Genomic DNA, 19,507 nt, shown 5'->3' with positions numbered 1-19,507 from the left:
AGTGCAAATTTGACGTGTCTATACTAAGTGAAGGTTCAAGTCCATAAAATACTTTATCCTAAGCATATATTTTCATTTTATATTCCACCTCTTTATTTAGAAAAATAGCGAGGATTGTTGGGATTTTTTAAAATAAACAATAAAATAATAAAATAAAATAAAATAAAAAGGAGGGGTTGTGGGTTTTGTTGATTAGTGGTAACCATTGGATTATGAATCATGATAAATTTTTGTGAACGATCCATCTTTTAAAATTGAAATTTTAGTGGATAGTTAAAATTTACTTGTAAGTTTCCACATAAGGAGCTTTATGTATCCCTTGTTAATTTATAAAAACCTATCCTTGAGTCATTCCAACACATAACAACTCCAGCAATCTCTTCTTTCCATCTTCATCTCCACTAATTTCTTTTTTGTATTTTTGAAATGTTACAAAATTTTTAGAGGGAAAATTGCAAGTAAAAAAGAAGTTAAAGGGTAAATTACATAAATAAAGAAGTTAGGGGCATGGACCGCAAAAGTGTGTTCAAGGAGCAACTTTTCAGTTGTAAGCCGAAGCTCACTTTTCTCCAGTTTAGGAGAGGATGCTTATTATATCCTAGAGGCATATTTTTTTTGTAACCTTCTTGTAAACTAGTTTAAAAACCAACAGAGTGTGAATATCGCCTTAAAAATAGTGACACTATAACGCGCTTAAACTTATTTTTAAATATTTTTCTTTGTTTATAATCTTCCATATGCCTCATCTATTTCATTTTCAATCAGTTTGCAAGAACTAGAAGTGCATAACGTTACCAATGACATTGAAAATAAAATAAGTATTTGTAGAAGATCCACCTTTTCCATTTGATTATTGGTGGCGTGGCGTAAGGAATTGTCCAGAACATTTTCATTTCCCTCCTGGATATAGAAACTAAATGAAGTACTTCTAATGTTTGTTTTAAAAAGAAAGATATAGAGAGCGTAAAATTCAATTAGCATGTCTACCTCTCTATTTGGCGAGCTTTGTCCTTCCATTGATTTGTTCAAAGTGAAAACCATGAAAAGTAAAATCATCGCAACGAACAAAGGGAGCTCCATAGTAGTTAGGTATTTGACTGTTGAATCAAAAAAGCAACATTCACTATTGAAAGAGCCAAAGAAGAGGAAAAGAAATAGAGAAAAGGCAACAAGCAAATGTCTATATTTCAACTTTAAAACATCATTTTTTGAGCTTGTTATAAATACAATAAAAGATTAAGGGGCCATATGGATGCATTCTCAAAAGTGACTTTAGATACAAATATGACATTTTGAGTCAAATCCCAATTCAACATTTGTGTTTAATGCACTTTTACAAACCCCATCCAATACCGTGTGGATCGAAATTGGTGTTAAAAAGCTAACTTGCCAAAAATGGTCAACCAACAAAACGAAATAAGTTAATTATAAAATAATATATTATGACATAAATGATCATTTGGAACATTCTAATTATAATTATCAAACATTTTAACCAATATGATTCATTATATTCATAATTTTCTAAAATCTAATTGAATCCAGAATCTTCAGGACTCAAGGGGAAAAAAAAGTGACTTTTGAGAGGGATTGGCAATGAATATACTCCGTGAAATGCATAATCAAATGACCCTTCTATTGTATAATCAACACTAATCATCCACTTTTCAAGCTAATGCATCAATTGTTAACATCTTCTGATCAAAGCAAGTTTTTGCGGATTAAAAAAAAACTACCAACTTAATAGAGAATTTACATTTTGGTAGTTTTTTCCAAAAAATCTACCTTATTAATCTAAGCAATTATCACTAGAGTACCATCCTTTATATTTCGTAGCAACGGTAAGTATCGACTTTGTGACCAAAGGGTTTGATGGCTCAAATGGGCCCTACCTTGATGTTTATGTGAAATCCATCTCGACCACTAGATGCTCACCCCCTATTAGGCCCATGGCCAAAAATCAGCCCCATCTGTGATTCAAGTAGACCACATGATTAGAAACAGTGTAAAGGGTAACAGTCATCCTCCAAACTGTTTCCCTTGGTGTTGCCCACTTGAATCAGGGATCAACCTTTGGTTTGGCATCTAAAGGTTGGAGAGGATTTCATAATATTATCATGGTGGGCCTCATAACAATCAAGGTTGGACTTTCCTTTCTCAAGTTTTTTCTTTAATGTGGTTCATATGAATCACAAGTCAGCCTGAATTTTATGGACCTACATCTAATGTGGGATTATATAACTAATGGTCAAATTAGATCTCACATACACATCATGATGGGCCACTAAAGAAATCAAGGGTGGGTGAAATCTTTATTTTTATTTTTATTTTTATTTTATTTTTTTATAGAACAATTGGGAGGAGTATGTTGCACCTTGGAATTTTGATGAGACGAAGCATGGCATGTACGTGAATTCCACTTTAACCATTACATGTGTAATCCCTTGTTAGATCCAATTCTAAAAAATCAAGTTGACCTTTAATTCAGATGAACCACTCTAATTGGAAGGGTTGATGTCCACCTTTGATTTTTACAAAGCCCTCCAGGATGTTTATATGAAATACACTCCAACTATTAAATGCCACATCAAAATTTAGTCATGAAGCCCAAAAATCACACCCATTTGTGATTCAGGTGGAGCCACCAAGGTAAACAGTTTGGAGGGTGAGCATTGCTATATACAAGTCTTATAGTCCACCTTAATCACAGATGGACCTAAGTTTTGGTTCTTATGCCTAACAAGGGATGTGACGCTTATTGATCGGAGTAGATTTCACAAAAACATTAGGGTGGAGCCCACCCAAGCCGCCCACCCCTATGCTCTCATGGCCGACCCCCAACCATCGTTAAGAAACCCACCGGAAGGTACTCTAATGAAAACTACTTAGATAAATGAGGTTTCTTATTGAAAACCTTTTGAAAAAAGTAATTAGAATGTAAATTCTATATTAATTAGTTTTTTTTTTTGTAAAATTTCGTAAAATTTTTAAGGAATGGAGAGTCAAAGGTGGGATAATGATCGGTAATGACCTATCTTTTCGTGTAAAAAAATGGCATCTCCCCTTCCCAGCCAGGCTTGATACAATGGATGGCAGGGTCATGAATCTCCTATCCAATCGGATGCTTAGATCCTTAGATTATAGTGATTTTTAAGAGATGGAAAATCAAAGTTGGCACATCATCATGGATGATCCAAATCAATACAAGACCTTTTTTCGTTAATCGATATAGATCATCCACTTTCACAAATATTTATCTATTGGATAGGATCTTTTAATCAAATTATTTTTAAGATGGATGGACGATCAAAGTGGTGCTGCACATAATTGATGATTTGGATAGTAGTTCTATTATAATCCATGCATATCATCCTTTTCTAAAGGATGTGAGGATCATCCAATCATTTTGTCACAAGGTAACTGATACTTTATTTTTCCACGCACACACCCCACGATAGAAACTTGAACCCATGACCTTAGTATTGAAACTCTTGTGAGTAAACCACTAAGCCATGAGTAAGGACCCTACAATAATTGAGACTAAATATAGGGTTTTGCTAATATTTATCCAGGCCTTTCAAAAGCCTTGCAGGATGCCCAATCATCAACTGGGATGGTTAATTCAACGGTTTGAACGAAGACAATTTGGTAGAACTATTCATTGTTTATGAGCTATAAATCACATGGTCAGAATCATCCCACCTTAGTGATACATTTCAACCATAAGCAATACAAAGTGGGATCGAATGGATGTTTTAAGTTGATGATTGAAAGTGTTTCTCCGCTCAATCTTGAGCATCCATTTTCCATGTCATTGATGGATGTTTAGAATCGGCCAATTCACATTATTTTTGCACCATGGTCTGCCCCTAGTTGCATAAATGAATGGACGATTCAAATCAGCAACGGGCTATTCCATTTGTCATTTAAAAGCTTTGGAAGATGGTGATGTTAGCAAAACCTTAAATATAATGGAAGAAACTTTTACCTTTGTCCAAATGGTGCAACATGGCTCCAGCATATTGTCTCATTTCAGCTACTTCACTACCAAAAAAATAATAATAATAATTAAAATAATAATAAATAATCAAGGAAGAAACGTTTGAACTCAACCGCTAACCCACTCTCAAAGAACTTCACTCCTCTTTCCCCTGGTTTTGGAGTTTGAAGTGCTCAAAATCTTCTTTTGATTCAACATCCATGGCAAGAAATGACAAAAAACCATAAAATTAAAGTTGAAAGAATAAAGAAACAAATTAAAGAAGCTACTATTTACACCCACCAATTTGATAACCCACACTTATTCTTTTCCACTTCTAGTATTATCATAGTAAAAAGTTGTACTGATCAAAAATAGAAAGTAAGAAGGAAATTATTCAGAAAGCGTTAAAAAAACAAAGAACAAGAATCAGTGTGAATAGAAAAAAGAAATACCTAGATGTTGTCGGAAGCTAAGATTAGCGCCCTCTTAAGTAGAGATCTCACAGCTGCTCGTATAAGAAGAGCAAAGGGAAAGATATGAGAGATGAAAAATGCATGGAGTGGACACGGAATAGACGAGGCAGTTTACAAAGTCTACGAAACACATAAAGATGGATTATCACTTTATTTGGAAACACATTGAGCTTGGCTTATTACATACCCATTTTGATTCTTCTAGCATTCAGCTTACTGATGTATTCACGAAGCCTCTTTCTCATGACACCTTCCTCTCAATTCTTATCAAACTTGGCTTTCAATATCTACCTAGTTTTAAGGGGACTATAATAGATGATTTGAAAAATCATATTTTGCATCAGTCGTTAGATGAGAATAATTGTACACATGTCATGTAATATGCGTTCAGTAAATCAAGGCCTATTTGTCCTACCTTCATGCCTTGAGTTTTGCCATCTTATTAGTATCTCATTGTGTAACACTGCATAATGTTTCACGTGTGACTCCTCTATAGTTATTTTAATTGTGTAACTCATTTGTTATTATTTCATTGTGCAACTCCTCTGTAATTATTTCAACATGTAGTTCGTATATAAAATTGCTCTATAAATAAGAGCCATGCCTTAATATTCAAAATAATGAAAATAGTCAATACAAAAACTCTATATTTACAAGTTATAAGCTAGAGAATTCTCCAATCGATAGCGTTCTTCTAGAGATGCACCATCCTAACTTGGCTAGAAAGTGATGGATCTACTTCATTCACCAACGTAAATCCTCCGCATCACCTTTGTACCCATTGGGCGGATCAATCCTGTGGGACCCAACATATTTTGCATGACATCAACTTGATCATTCAGGCATTACTTTTGTTAAGGGTTCCCAAGGCTAAAAGTAGCCTTAACTGCAAATAAGGTGATCAATGCATAAGAAATGATGGTGAGCGATACTAATTGTTGGTTTGTATGTGAGGCCTACCATGGTGCCTATATTCCATCCAGCATGTTCATTTGATGAGCCTGACTGGGATGATTAGACAATAAAATGACCAGCATTATCAAAACATAGGAAGGACAGACCGCATAGTCGTTGAGGTTTTTTTTTTCTCGCATTGATTATATTTTGGTCTTTGTGTGCTTCTTTGGATTGGGTTTATCTATAAACTATACAATGAGTGTTAGAAGTGGCACTTGATAAATGGAGTGGATGTGATGCACACAACATTTGTGAGCTTCAACAGCTTTTGACCAACCGCTGCTTACAACCATAGTTTAAAAATCCAAAAATGGTTTTAACTGGACTTAAGTGCTCATTTGGGTTGGGTCAACTTGGAGACTACTTATTTAAGAAAAGAAAGGCTTTCCTAAGGTTCCCACCTTCTTGGGGATGCCTAATCATCAATTGGGATTGTTCATTCAATTGGACCATTAGAAGAAACCCATGGTCCAAGAATCACACTTGATAAGATGATCCTAACCTATGAATAATGCCAACTTGTTATAACCAATTTTTTTATTTTTTTTTTAAAAGCCATATATCACATGGTTTGAATCATTAAATCAAGGTGCTACTTCAAAATCATAAGCAATACAAAGTGAGTTCTATTGGAAAAATGGTTCTGAATGATAATTGCAAATGTTTTTTATCTACTAAATCTTATCTATTCATTCCCCATGCTATTGATTGTATTGTATAATTAGGACCATTTGATTGGCATGATTTCTGAACCACATTAGTTGTCCCTACTTGTATTAAAGAATGGATGATTCGAATTGATGATTGAGTACTATTTCATGTGTCATTAAACAAGTTTAGAGACATTGCTAACATCTATATAAAGGTAGGTGATGTAGGACGAGGTCAAGGAAAATCATATGGTTATTTAAGATCAAAGGAACCTGGGTTAGAGTTTGATCCAAGGTATAAATGGCATTATAGCTTCCGACAACTATAACGTTATGAGTGGTTATACAATTCACACATATAATATGCTGTTAGAAAGCTATCGACTAGCACTACACATTAACCAATGCCAAAAGCCATTTGCCCCTAAATAGTTTCTAGAATAAGGTTCTTTAGAGGATAATTTTGAGTTTTTAGTTAAATTTTCATATTTTTTAATATATATATTTTTCCATTTTAGGGATTTTATTTATTTATTTATTTATATTATTATTATTATTATTATTATTATTATTATTATTATTATTTATTTATTTAGAGAATCCCAAAAGTCTATATTTAAATCATGGAAAAGTGTTTAAGTTAGTTCAAATGCCATTTACTATTTTTTACATAATTTACTATTTCGAAAAAGTTTACTATTTTAGAAAAGTTGCCAATTTAAGATTCAACATGGGCTTTGTAAACAAACTTTTTTTTTCTAGCTTTGTAAACATACTTGATTTAGATTTTTCACTAATAATATTATTTTTATTTCTTATTTCTCATTTTTCAAAGATTTTTCTTCACTCATGGATTAAAGGGCTATGTTGAGAAGAAGGTGGTGATCTCCTCTTTTATCTACACATCTACTACGTTAATGGAGATGTTAGAAAATATTTAAAATAGTTAAGTTTAATTGTACCTTTAAACAAGACAATTAATCTACTATGTAGCCTAGTGGAAGAGGAAGTTCGATTGGTGTTCTCTGCACATTATTACTTTCTAATGATTTCTGTGTGGTCACCATGGGTCATGTTTAGTCAACCCAGTTTGTGAGTCAACTAAACAAGTTCTCCCAAGTTTGGGCCAAGTTCGTCGCAAGACTGAGTTTTTGAAAGACTTCGCTTGAAATTTTACCAAGTCGAGTTGACTCAGCCGAGTTTCGAGTAACTCGGTGAGTTTTAGAACTATGCTAGCAATATATGTTATAGAGGAATTGGGTGTCTTATTAGACCATAATCATCTACAACATTTGTTTTATAAAGCCCTTAAAACACCTATATTCCGTGGGTTCCACCATGTTGTATATGTAAAAAATCCAACACAAAATTGTTATTTCTAACACGTGGCCTGCCTAATTTTTTTTATTAGGCTGAATTTTGTATATTATCTTCATCATTGTGAGATGCAACTTATTAACGAGTTTGATATGTTGTGGAAAAATGCATGCATGTGATCAATGTAAGTGAAGCCAAAACACAAAGGAAAATGGCTAAACAAAAGTTAAAGGAGCCAAACCAAAATAAGAGACAATAGGTATAAGGATTTACGTTGTTCAACAATATGCCTAATCCACGAGGCAACAACACAAAAATTTCTTATTCACTAGAAATATAAATAAAAGAAACAAAAATACAAGACCTACCTCTCTCCCACTCGTAAAAGAAATCCCACACCAATGAATACACTAGAAAATGAAATAATGAAAGTGTACCTCTCTCTACCTTTAGCCCTCCTTATATAGACAATACTATGTGAGATAACATAAAACCAAGCCGCATTAAACTAGGCTTCACCGTACATGGCTGTACATACGGCAATATGCATAGAGAGATAGAGAAAAGAAGGGGAATAAGAGCAAGATGCTCTCACCAGTAAATGTATCTTAGTGAGAGTTTTTCATTGCCACGACATTCTCCCTTTTTAAGACTAGTTTCTTTAATAGCGCAAAAAACACTCCAGATAGCAGTTGTCTAAACGTCACTATCGCTAGGTAACAATAAGCTCAGTCATATACCAAACAAACTTCTCCCTCGCAACAGGTTCATCCTCATGTCTGTTATGTTATCATTGATGTGAATCTTATGTAATGAGATATGACCAACTTTCACCACATCATGAAAAAAGTAATACTGAACATTGATGTGATTGGTCCGAGCATGAAATGTTGGATTCTTAGCTAGGTGTAATGTGGTCTATCTGTCACAATATATCACAACCACTTTCTACTTCAATTTTAATTCTTCTAGCAACCTCTTCAACCAAATAACTTCCTTCAATGCTTGTGTAGCTGACATATACTCTACCTCTATAGAAGATAATACCACTACTAAGTGCAATATTGACATCTAACTAACCGCACCACTGGTCAAAAAGAAAATATAAATTGTGATAGATCTTCTTTTATCATAATTTCCTCCATAATCTGCATCCATAAACCCAACCAACTCTAAATTTTATATGTTATAACAAATAGCCGCTTCATAAGTACCATTCAAGTAAGAAATGATCTACTTCATAACAATCCAATAATTTCTCCCCAGGTTCGCCATATATTTACCGACTACTCTCGTTACCGGCACAATATTTGGTCTGATGCACACTATGGTAAACATAAGGCTTCTTATTGCTAATAAATACGGTACTCAAAACATAACCGCCTTTTCTGCTTATGTGTTAGAATAATGATTTTAAGGCAACTTGGAAATAATAGGGAATGGAATACTGACTGGATTAGAGTTTTGCATGTTAAAGTAGAGCATAACTCTTTCAACATAACCCTTTTAGCTTATCCAAACTTTTCTATTCTTCCTGTCTCTAAGTACGATCATTCCAAAAATCTTATTAATAACACTCAAATCCTTCATATCAAATTCTCTAACTAAACATGTCTTTAATATTGCAATGGTATCTCTACTAGTACCTATAATTAATATGTCATCTACATATAATAACAAGATAATAAATCCACCATTATCGTACCTATGAACATAGGTATAATAGTCTACCTCACATCTCTAAAGTCTCAAGCTCACATTGAAGGAATTAGGCCACTTATACTAACATATTAGCACCTGCTTTAAATAATAAAGTGATCTGTTCAACTGACAAACTAAATTCTTTCTGTTTTCTTCGATAAAGCTTTCAGATTGAGTCATATAAATTTATTTATTAAAAACAACATATCCACTAATTACTAATAGTAGGATCCATAGTCTGTACTCATTTGTTCCATCCGCATATATAAGAAAATTACACTTTCTAAATCATATATTTACCTTAGTCATGTACTCTTTAGGAGCCACACATAGGTATCATAACTAAAACTATGAAGGAACAAATATTTAACAGGTTTTTCAAATGATACTTCTCTAAGGATCCTACAATCTAGTGCAGTAGTAAAAGAATGATTTACCAAATAATAAGTTGTGTTGACCTTTTGTCAAAAAATATTGCTTAAGCTTGACGAATTCAGCATGTTCCTAGCATGATCCATAAGTGTATGGTTTATACATTCTGCAACTCCATTCCACTGTGGAGTACCAGAAACAGTGTAGTGCCTCTCAATGCTATACTCACTGTAAAAATTCTTAAATTCTTTCAAGATATATTTTTCTCCGTTATCAAATTTCTGACACTTACTTATCTTTTCCTTTTGATTTTCAACTAATGTTTTAAACTTAGTAAAACAAATAAAATAATTATTTTTTTTACTTTCAACATGTAAACCCAAACTTGTCTACAGAAATCGTTAATAAAGAAAACAAAATACTTTGAACCTCTCAAGGATTCGACTATAGTCTCCTAAGCATCAGAATGAATTATATTGAAAACATCTTTACTTTTGGCAATGAATGGGGGGAAACAAGCTCTATGGAGTTTTTCCAATAGCCAATCTTCACAAAATTTTAAATTAGCATACTTTAAAATGGAAAGTAAATTTCAATCAAGAAGTACATTTAGTCATTTCTTTCTTATGTGGCCCAACCGTCTATGCTAGAGTGTAGTAGAGTCTATCATGAAATTAGCAACGATAGCATCGCCGACCACGATATCTCTAATCGAACGATATAAATGGTCTATTAACTCTCCTTTCGATATGACTATTGCCCCCTTTACAATTTTCAATTGACTCTTTACACTAGAAAATTAATAGCAATGTTCATCAAATTTTTTCAATGACAAAAGAATTTTTTGCAAGTTCGATACATGCCACACACTAAAAACTGTGTAATACCATCAAGTATTATAATTTTGATATCTCCAATCCTTACACTTTTGATGGGGATTTTCTCCTCATTGCTGGGTTCGATGAAATTGAACTAGTTTCGATATCATCGATAATTGTTGAATTTTTCACCGCTGGTCGCTGGACGGTTTTTGTCCTGTTTCAATATCATCGAAGGACTTTCGATGATATCGAAGACTGTCATCGTGAGACCTTCGATGACATCGATAATTGTAGGAATTTTTCACCCCTGGTCGTTGGACAATTTTGGTTCTGTTTCGATATCATCGAAGAGTTACGTAGATGTGATTGCGGAAACACGGATTCTGTGGAAATTGTTTCCTATTTTGATTGTACCTTTTTCTATTCTTATATAAAGGGGTGTATGCGGGATTGGGGTAGATTCCAAGGTATTCTAAGGTTTCTTAAAGGTTTTCTAAGAGGGCTTAGGGCTATCAAAGGTGAGAGGGAGAGAGAGAGAAACAAAGAGAGGAAGCTTGTGGAAGGGAGATTCTGCTCATAGAGGTGATCTACTTCGCAATCCACGTCTCAACGCTTCTACATCCTCGTGATCAGTGAGATCTCTCAATTTTTCTTTTGTTCTCTTATTGTTCATCCACTCCTACGTGAGTGAAGAAGGTTTGATCCAAACCATGTGTGCTTGTGATCAGTTGTAACATTTTGCTTTATAGTGGATTGTTGATCTGGATGAGGTCCCATGGTTTTTACCTCTTTGAAGGTTTTCCACATAAAATTTCCTAGTGTTGTGTGGTTTATGCTTTGATTTATTTCATTACTTTATTATTCCATAATTCTGGTTTGTTTCGGGAGGCTAGATCCTAAAGTTTTGTGCAAGGCCCCCAATAAAGTGGTATTAAAGCTAAGTTCATTGAATAGGTAGGATCGGTTTTGAATTATGGAAGGTGGCTCATCAAGGATGATCAGCCTCAATGGTTCTAATTGGACCATATGGAAGGCTAAGATGGAGGACTTGGTTTATTGCAAGGACTTATATTCTCCAATTTTAGGCATATCAGCAAAATCCAAGGATATGTTTGAGGTAACTATGAGACCATGAAGATGGGAATTCTAGCATATCAAAGATCGTAGGGGTCGGTGATATTTGTGTGAAGACCGATTTGGCTGCACATTGGTTCTCAGGAATGTGAGGCATATTTCAGACCTTCGCCTCAACTTGATGTCAACGGAAAGGCTGGATGATGATGGCTATGAAAGCCGGTTTGCTGGTTGGCGCTGGAAGCTCATCAAGGTTCGTTGATCACAGCTAGAGGAAAGAAGTATTACACCCCTTATAAGATAAGTGTCAGTGTATGCAAGGGTAGGTTGAACACAGAAAAAGATTCAGCTATTGACATGTGGCACAGACGTCTAGGCCACATGAGTGAAAAAGGGCTTCAAGTACTAGCGAGGAAGCGGCTCCTTCCAGACGTGACAGGTACACCTCTCAAAATATGTCTTGATTGTTTTTCAGGGAAACAGCATAGAGTTTCATTCGTTAAAACTGCTTCTCATGTTAATAAAATGCATGTATTAGATTTGGTTTATTCTGATGTTTGTGGTCCTATGAAGACAAAAACCTTAGATGGGGCATTGGATTTCGTAACTTTTATGGATGATGCATCTAGGAGGGTTTGGGTTTATGCTTTGAAATCCAAGGACGAGGTCTTTGGTGTGTTTAAATTGTTTCATGGTATGGTCAAGAGAGAGAGGTAGATCATTGAAGTGCATCCGCACTAACAATGGTGGTGAATACATTGGCGACTTTCATGAGTACTGAAAGTCCCTAGGTATACGGCATGAACAGACGATTCCTAAGACCCCCGGCATAATGGTGAAGCTGAGCGAATGAATCACACCATTATAGAGAGAATCAGATGCATATTATCCCATACGAAGTTGCCCAAGACGTTCTGGGGAGAAGTAATGCACACGGCAGTGCATTTGATAAACAGGTCTCCATCAGCCCTATTAAATGGAGAAGTATCTGAGAAGGTGTGGACTAGACAGGATCCATCGTAAAGTCATCTCGGGCATCCGTTCACGTACCAAAGGACGAGAGGTCCAAGCTCGATATGAAGATCAGACAGTGTGTGTTCTTGTGGTACGGTGATAAAAAGTTCGGTTACAGATTGTGGGATCCGACCAAGAAGAAGCTCGTCATAAGCAGAGATGTAGTTTTCTTTGAAGATTAATGTATAGAAGACATTAGTAAGCTAGAGAAGAATCAGCCTAGTTCATGTGAGCTAGAGGACATGGATCCGATTATTCCTCCCATAGTGCCTGATGATGGAGGAGTACAACAAGGTGCAGAGGACGAGTGAGTTCCTTCAGAAAATGGACCAGGGGTGCAGTCCCCACTTGTTCCACCTGTTGAACCATAGGTGAGGAGGTCATCTAGGGACAGACAGCCATACAAGAGGTACTTACCGCATGAGTACATTATGTTCACTGATGGGGGAGAGTCAGAAGATTATTCTGAGGCCCTAGCCGACGAGCATAAGGGGGAGTGGTTGAAAGCTATACAAGAGGAGATGGAATCCTTACATAAGAACCACACCTATGATATGGTGAAATTGCCTAAGGGTAAAAACGTTTTAAGCAACAAGTGGGTGTTCAGAAAGAAGGTTGAGTAGAAGAATTCACAGATGAGGTTCAAGGTCAGACTTATGGTGAAAGGGTTCGGTCAGAGAAAATGTATAGACTTCGAGGAGATATTCTCACCAGTGGTGAAGATGATATCCATACGGGTATTGCTTAGGTTAGCAGCGAGCATGGATCTTGAGATATAGTAGTTAGATGTTAAAACTGTCTTTCTCCATGGTGACTTGAAAGAAGAGATCTACATGCACCAACCAGAGGAGTTCGAAGTCAAGGGCAATGAGCATATGGTGTGTAGGCTGAGGAAGAGCTTGTATGAGCTGAAATAATCTCCACGATAATGGTAAAAGAAGTTCGACTCGTTTATGTTGAAGCATGGGTATGATAGAATGGAGTCGGACCACTTTGTATTTATATGCAAGTTCTCATATGGTGATTTCTTTGTTCCACTGTTATGTGTTGATGACATGCTTATCATGGGAAAAGATATTAAGAAGATCGATAGGCTGAAACAGGAGTTGAGCAAGTCGTTTGCGATGAAAGACTTGGGCCCGGCTAAACAGATCCTAGGAATGAAGATAACATGTGACAGAAGTAGCAGGAAGCTTTGGCTATCACAAGAGCGGTATATTGAGAAAGTCGTAGAGTGGTTTAATATGAATGCAGCGAAGCCGGTCAGTACTCCACTGGATGGTCACTTTAGATTAAGCGACAGGTAGTGTCCCAAGATGAAGGCAGATGTGTAAGAGATGTAGAAGATACCTTACGCGTCAGCAGTAGGAAGTTTGATGTATGCTATGGTATGTACACGCTCAGACATAGCATATGCAGTTGGTGTTGTCAGCCGGTATCTTGCCAATCCTGGCAAAAAACATTGGGCAGCAGTGAAGTAGATACTACGGTATCTAAGAGGCTCATCCAGGTTGAGCTTATACTATGATGACGAAAAATCTGTGTTAGAGGGCTACATAGATGTAGATATGGCAGACGATATAGACTCTAGGAAGTCTACATCGGGATTCATGTTCACGTTTGCAGGGGGAGCGATTTCTTGGCAGAGCAAGCCACAAAAAGTCGTAGCATTGTCACGACAGAGGCCGAGTACATTGCAGTCACAGAGGCATGTAAAGAGATGCTTTGGATGAAGAAGTTCCTACAGGAACTTAGCCTGAAGCAAGAGTAGCACGTGTTCTATTGCGATAGTCAAAGTACTATACACTTGAGTAAGAATACAAGTCAGCACTCCAAGTTGAAGCACATAGAGATTTGGTATCACTGGATCAGGGATGCTTTGGAACAAAAGGTGTTACAACTTGAGAAGGTCCACACGGACGATAATGGGTCAGACATGATGGCCAAGGCTTTGTTCAAGGGCAAGTTTGAGGTTTGTAGAAACCAGGCTGGCTTGAAGAAAGTGAATTCCTCCTAAGTCGAAAAGGGAGAGATTTAATGGAAGTTTTCTCCTCATTGCTGGGTTCGATGAAATCGAACCAGTTTCGATATCATCGATAATTGTCAAAATTTTCACCATTGGTCACTGGACAGTTTTTATCCTGTTTCGATATCATCGAAGGACTTTTGATGATATCGAAGGCTATCAATGAGAGAGCTTCGATGACATCGATAATTATAGGAATTTTTCACCCCTGGTCGCTGGACAGTTTTGGTCCTGTTTCGATATCATCGAATGACCTTAGATGATATCGAAGGCTGATATCGAGAGACCTTTCGATATCATCGAAGAGTTACGCAGATGCGATTGCGGAAACACAGATTTTGCGGATATTGTTTCCTATTTTGATTTTACCTCTTTCGATTCTTATATAAAAGGGTGTATGCAGGATTGGGGTAGATTCCAGGGTATTATAAGGTTTCCTAAAGGTTTTCTAGAAGGGCTTAGGACTATCAAAGGTGAGAGAGAGAGAGAGAATGAGAGAGAGGAAGCTTGTGGAAGAGAGATTCTGCTCGTAGATGTGATCTACTTCGCAGTCCACGTCTCAGCGCTTCTACGTCTTCGTGATCGGTGAGATCTCTCCGTTTTTCTTTTGTTCTCTTATTGTTCATCCACTCTTGCATGAGTGAAGAAGGTTTGATCTAAGCAGTGTGTGCTTGTGATCAGTTGTAACGTTTTGCATTATAGTGGATTGTTGATCTCGACGAGGTCCCGTGAATTTTACCTCTTTGAGTGTTTTTCACGTAAAATTCCCTGGTATCATGTGGTTTATGCTTTGATTTATTTCATTGCTTTATTATTCCATAATTCTAGTTTGTTTCAGGAGGCTAGATCCTAAGGTTTTGTGCAAGGCCCCCAATAACTTTTACATATGCTATTATTACCCTTGTAAATTGCACCGCCATTGCATGATAAATATGTGAAGAAATAATATATATGTAGAGTCATATAAAACGAAGCGTCCAAATCTAAGATCCATTGATGCCTTAGATTCTCTCATGAAATCACTACCGACAACACTTTCCCATCCTCAGATGAATTGTCTTTATCAATTACTTTTTCCTTGGGAACCCTTTGATTATGATGTTTGATTATGAGAATTAGGTTTGTAATTTTCTTGATTTGCTTTCTTAAGTCTATAATTTTCGTGCATGTAGCCATTTTTATTTTTTTTTTGCAATTCCAACACTTACTTGTTTCATGCCATTTCGACTTAGATCTCGTCTGAACTTTTCTACCGATACCCTTTTCAATAAATCTTCCTCTGACCATCATAGTATCACTAGAACATTCTCGATGCATTTTTCTACGAGACTCTTCAATACGTAGTATTGATATGGTTGACTGCATAGTGAGATCTGGACTGTTGTTGAGATTCATAATCAAATCATCCCACAAATTTGACATCGTATGGATTAAAAGTGCGACATTTTCTTTATCGTCAATTTTCACATCGAACGCCTTCAATCTGCAAATTAGGGTATTAAAGTATTAAAGTGTTCTTATAAAGAGGACCATTCATTCATCTTCAAATTGTATAGTTGCCGTTGGAGAAATATCTTGTTCAACATCAATTTCCCTTCATATAGGTTTTACAATTTGTCTCACAAATCTTTTAGTGTTTTGATCAGACACGTTGAACAAAACCGAATCATCTAAAGAAATAAGAAGGTTCACTATGGCTAATTAAATTTTCTCCTCAAAAACCTCATCTTTTAGCTTATAGGCTTCTCTTCATTTTCTCAAATCGCAATTGTGCACCCTTCCTTCACCAATATTGTGTTCATCTTCAGTTTCCATAATGTATAATTGGATCTATTGAACTTCAACACCTCAAATCTGGTAGAACTTGATCTAGCTGAAACACAATTGCAAAACAAATACTAACACCGATCTTATGCTAAAAGGTTTCTTAACCTTTGACTCTGATAACAATTGTTATGGAAAAATGCATGCACATAATCAATATAGTCGAAGCCAAAATACAAAAGAAAATGGCTAAATCAAAACAAGAGACAAAAGGCATAATGATTTATGTGGTTCGAAAAGATATTTACTCCACAGTGCAGCAACATAACTTTCTTTTTCACGGGAAACAAGAGAAACATAAATATAACTTATATCTCTCCCACTAGTACAAGAAATTTCACATCAAGAAATACCCTAAAGATGAAATAACGGAACAATATCTCTCTCTACTATAGCCTTTGTGAAATATACCATATCACTAAACTTTATTATATATAATTATACCGAGAATAATAATAATAATAATAATAATAATAATAATAATAATAATAATAATAAAAAACAGAGAAGGGAAGAAAATGAGAAGCTATGATCACTAGAAAACGCATCGTTTGCAGTGTTTGTAACCGCCGCAAGGCCATGAAAGATACACTTCGCTGGTAAACCTTTGGTTGGCATGGCATCCCGATTGTTCCATCCAGTGGCGCATCCGAACTTTTGAGTGGATTTTACATATGCAACATGCGGGGATCGTAAAAGCAGGTGTTGCAAAGGGACGAAGATTGGGAACTACCGCACCAGGCGCAGGACCTACTTAGAGACCGACAGTCCAGATCCATATCGTACATCCATTTTGACAAATCATTCTAGCTGATGAGCCCAAAAATAAGGTGAATCTAATAGTCAACTGGACCACATTACAAGAAAACAGTGGGGATTGAAATCCTACCGTTGAAAACCTCTTGAAAGCCACGAAAGTTTTGGATCAAGATTATATGTATGTTTTCCCTGTACATCCAGGTCTACGTGACATTACGTGCAGGTTGGATGGGAAATAAACATCACGGTGGCCCCTTAGGAAGCTTTCGACGGTGGGGATCATTGTCACCACCGCTTCTTGTGGTGTGGTCTACTCAAGCCTTCGATCTACCTTGTTCTTGGGATCATGACCTAAAATGATCCGTCGAAATGGATGGACGGCTTCGACAAAACACATATCACAGTGGGAGCCTCACAGAGGCCCTGACAGGACCGTCCGTCTCCAGCTAGGTACTGATGGCGGTAGTACCTGATCCGCGCCCGTTGCGGATAGTCCCGATCGTGCCCTACCCGGGATATACCGTATAATCTCGTACGAAACAGAATTACTGTCGGAGGGCGTAATACCTGCTGTTTATGAAGGTGGTCAACGTCTCAATTCCCTGCGTATTCCGATCCCTGCACAAACAAAGAAAAGAAATGAATTGAAAAGGGAAATTCCGGAGGAAAACAAACTCCCGATTCCTCGAGTATTCTATAAATGATTCCCGAACCCGATCTAGAAATCCCACGATACAGCTATCTTCCCACCTCACTCCCTCCGGCAGTTCGAAACTCAGATATCGGTAGAAAAGAAAAAGGAAAAAGAAAAACTCGAGTCAACCGGACGAACTTACCGTTATTTTTCCAGAGAATTTTCTTTCGGAAAGCGTGGAATCTGTTTGGAAGCAAAGCAACAAGCGATGGATGGAGTGGATGAGAGACACAGATCACCGTGGGCAACACAAAGATCGCCCCAGTTGGTGAGCGGACGCGGATTGCATAACAGAAGCTGGGTGGGGCCCACTATAATGTTTGTGACAAATCCACTCCGTCCATCCGTTTTATCAGGTCATTTAATGAAATGAGCCCAAAAATAAATCAGATCACAAACTCAATTGGGCTGCCCCAAGGGAAAAAGTGAGGTTTGAATGTCCACCGTTGAAACATCTTGGGGACAAGGAAGTTTTGGATCAGGTTAAAAATTTTGTCTTTTCATCTCATCTCAGTAGCAATAACTTTATGAACGGTACGGATGGCATATAAACATCAGGGTGGACTCCTGGAAAGATCTCCATGGTGGAGGTTCAATCATCACTTTTCTCTGTGCTGCGCTCCAGTTGAGTTCGAAATGACACGAAAAAACGGATGACAGATTGGATTTCTCACAAACATCATGGTCGCTCCCCCCAGCTTCTCGCAAGAAGTTGCTGCGACGGCCTGCAATCCCCCATTGCATTTTGCCGAAAAACATAATGTTGAGCCTTCTTCTTCGAAAATATCGATTTTGCTAGCACTCGAAAGTTTCTTGGACGGTGCCTTGTTGAAAAGCATCACGGCGACTCTTTTTTTTTTTCTTGAAAAACATGACTTTGTTGCAATTCAGAAGCTTCCTGGACGATGCCTTCGTTGAAAAAAGCAAATCCGTCTTCTTCTTCAAAAACAAAGTCACAACGACTTTGTTGGTACTCTGAAGCTTCCTGGACGGTGCCTTCGTTTTAAAGCATCAAGCTGAACCTTCTTTTTCTACAAAAACGTACATTAACTTTGCTGGCACTCGTGAGTCGGCACTTACCGTAGGACCACTATTCTGTATCCCCGCTGTCCATCCTTTTTTTCCGGATTATTTTAGTACATGATCCAAGAAAATGAGTGGATCCAATTATCAGGTGAACTATTTCATAGGAAATAGCGCTGATTGTCCATTAATGGGACAAAAAGTTTTAGATCAACAGAATATTTGTTTTTTGTTTTTTTCCCTTCTTCCAGGCTTATATGCCATTATCAACGGATGGGATGGCAAATGCCCTGACAAGTTTTTTATGGTAGGGTGCGTCCTAACAGGTTTTTAATGGTACAGTGCTCCATCTACCTGCGAGTTGAATCGACTTCATTTTTGAAATGATTTGAAAAAACGGAGAAACGTTAAAGCTAGTGTGGATAAAGGTAGACACCACGGTAAAGCGCTGCACCGTCTTGGGCGAGGCGAGGGTGTCACCCAATCGGCTCCCTTCACCAGCTGACAAGCTAGTGTCAAAGATCTGGGAGCCCTAATCATGATGTATTTGTTTTATCAAAGCCGTCCATCCATTTTTTATCAGGTCATTTTAGAGTATGAAACAAAAAAATGAGGCAGATCCAGATCTCTAAGTGCACTACATTGCAAGAAATAGTGGGCACTGATCACTAAAGTGTTTGGGATACAAGTTTTGGATTAAGCTGATATTTTTGTTTTCCCTTTATCCAGTCTTTGTGACCTTATCAACCGGTTGGATGGCAAATAAACACTACAGTGGGCCCGAGGATTCTTTTAATGGTGGACATTCAATCCCCACTAT

General features: G+C 36.9%; 1 protein-coding gene across 10 annotated transcripts in view; it reads right to left on the bottom strand.

Annotated features, from left to right (window-relative positions):
• LOC131221158 (uncharacterized) overlaps positions 1-18,279 on the bottom strand; it is a 32,671-nt gene extending 14,392 nt beyond the window's left edge. Inside the window, exons 1-6 of one of the 10 annotated variants that reach the window (XM_058216318.1) lie at positions 17,684-18,279; positions 17,538-17,588; positions 4,435-4,487; positions 3,989-4,044; positions 988-1,097; positions 838-900 (exon numbers count right to left, since the gene is read on the bottom strand). In XM_058216318.1, the coding sequence (XP_058072301.1) occupies positions 838-900; positions 988-1,097; positions 3,989-4,031 (216 nt within the window). In that variant the 5' untranslated portion in view covers positions 4,032-4,044; positions 4,435-4,487; positions 17,538-17,588; positions 17,684-18,279. Of the gene's footprint in view, positions 1-837; positions 914-987; positions 1,104-3,988; positions 4,045-4,434; positions 5,930-17,537; positions 17,589-17,683 lie in introns of those variants that run through there. The other 9 variants (XM_058216311.1, XM_058216310.1, XM_058216309.1 and 6 more) reach the window with 9 other exon arrangements.
• Positions 18,280-19,507: the final 1,228 nt, after the last annotated feature.

This window comes from Magnolia sinica, chromosome 12 (genome assembly GCF_029962835.1).
Source record: "Magnolia sinica isolate HGM2019 chromosome 12, MsV1, whole genome shotgun sequence".
Taxonomy (NCBI): domain Eukaryota; kingdom Viridiplantae; phylum Streptophyta; class Magnoliopsida; order Magnoliales; family Magnoliaceae; genus Magnolia; species Magnolia sinica.
This window is presented reverse-complemented; position numbering and strand designations above follow the sequence as displayed.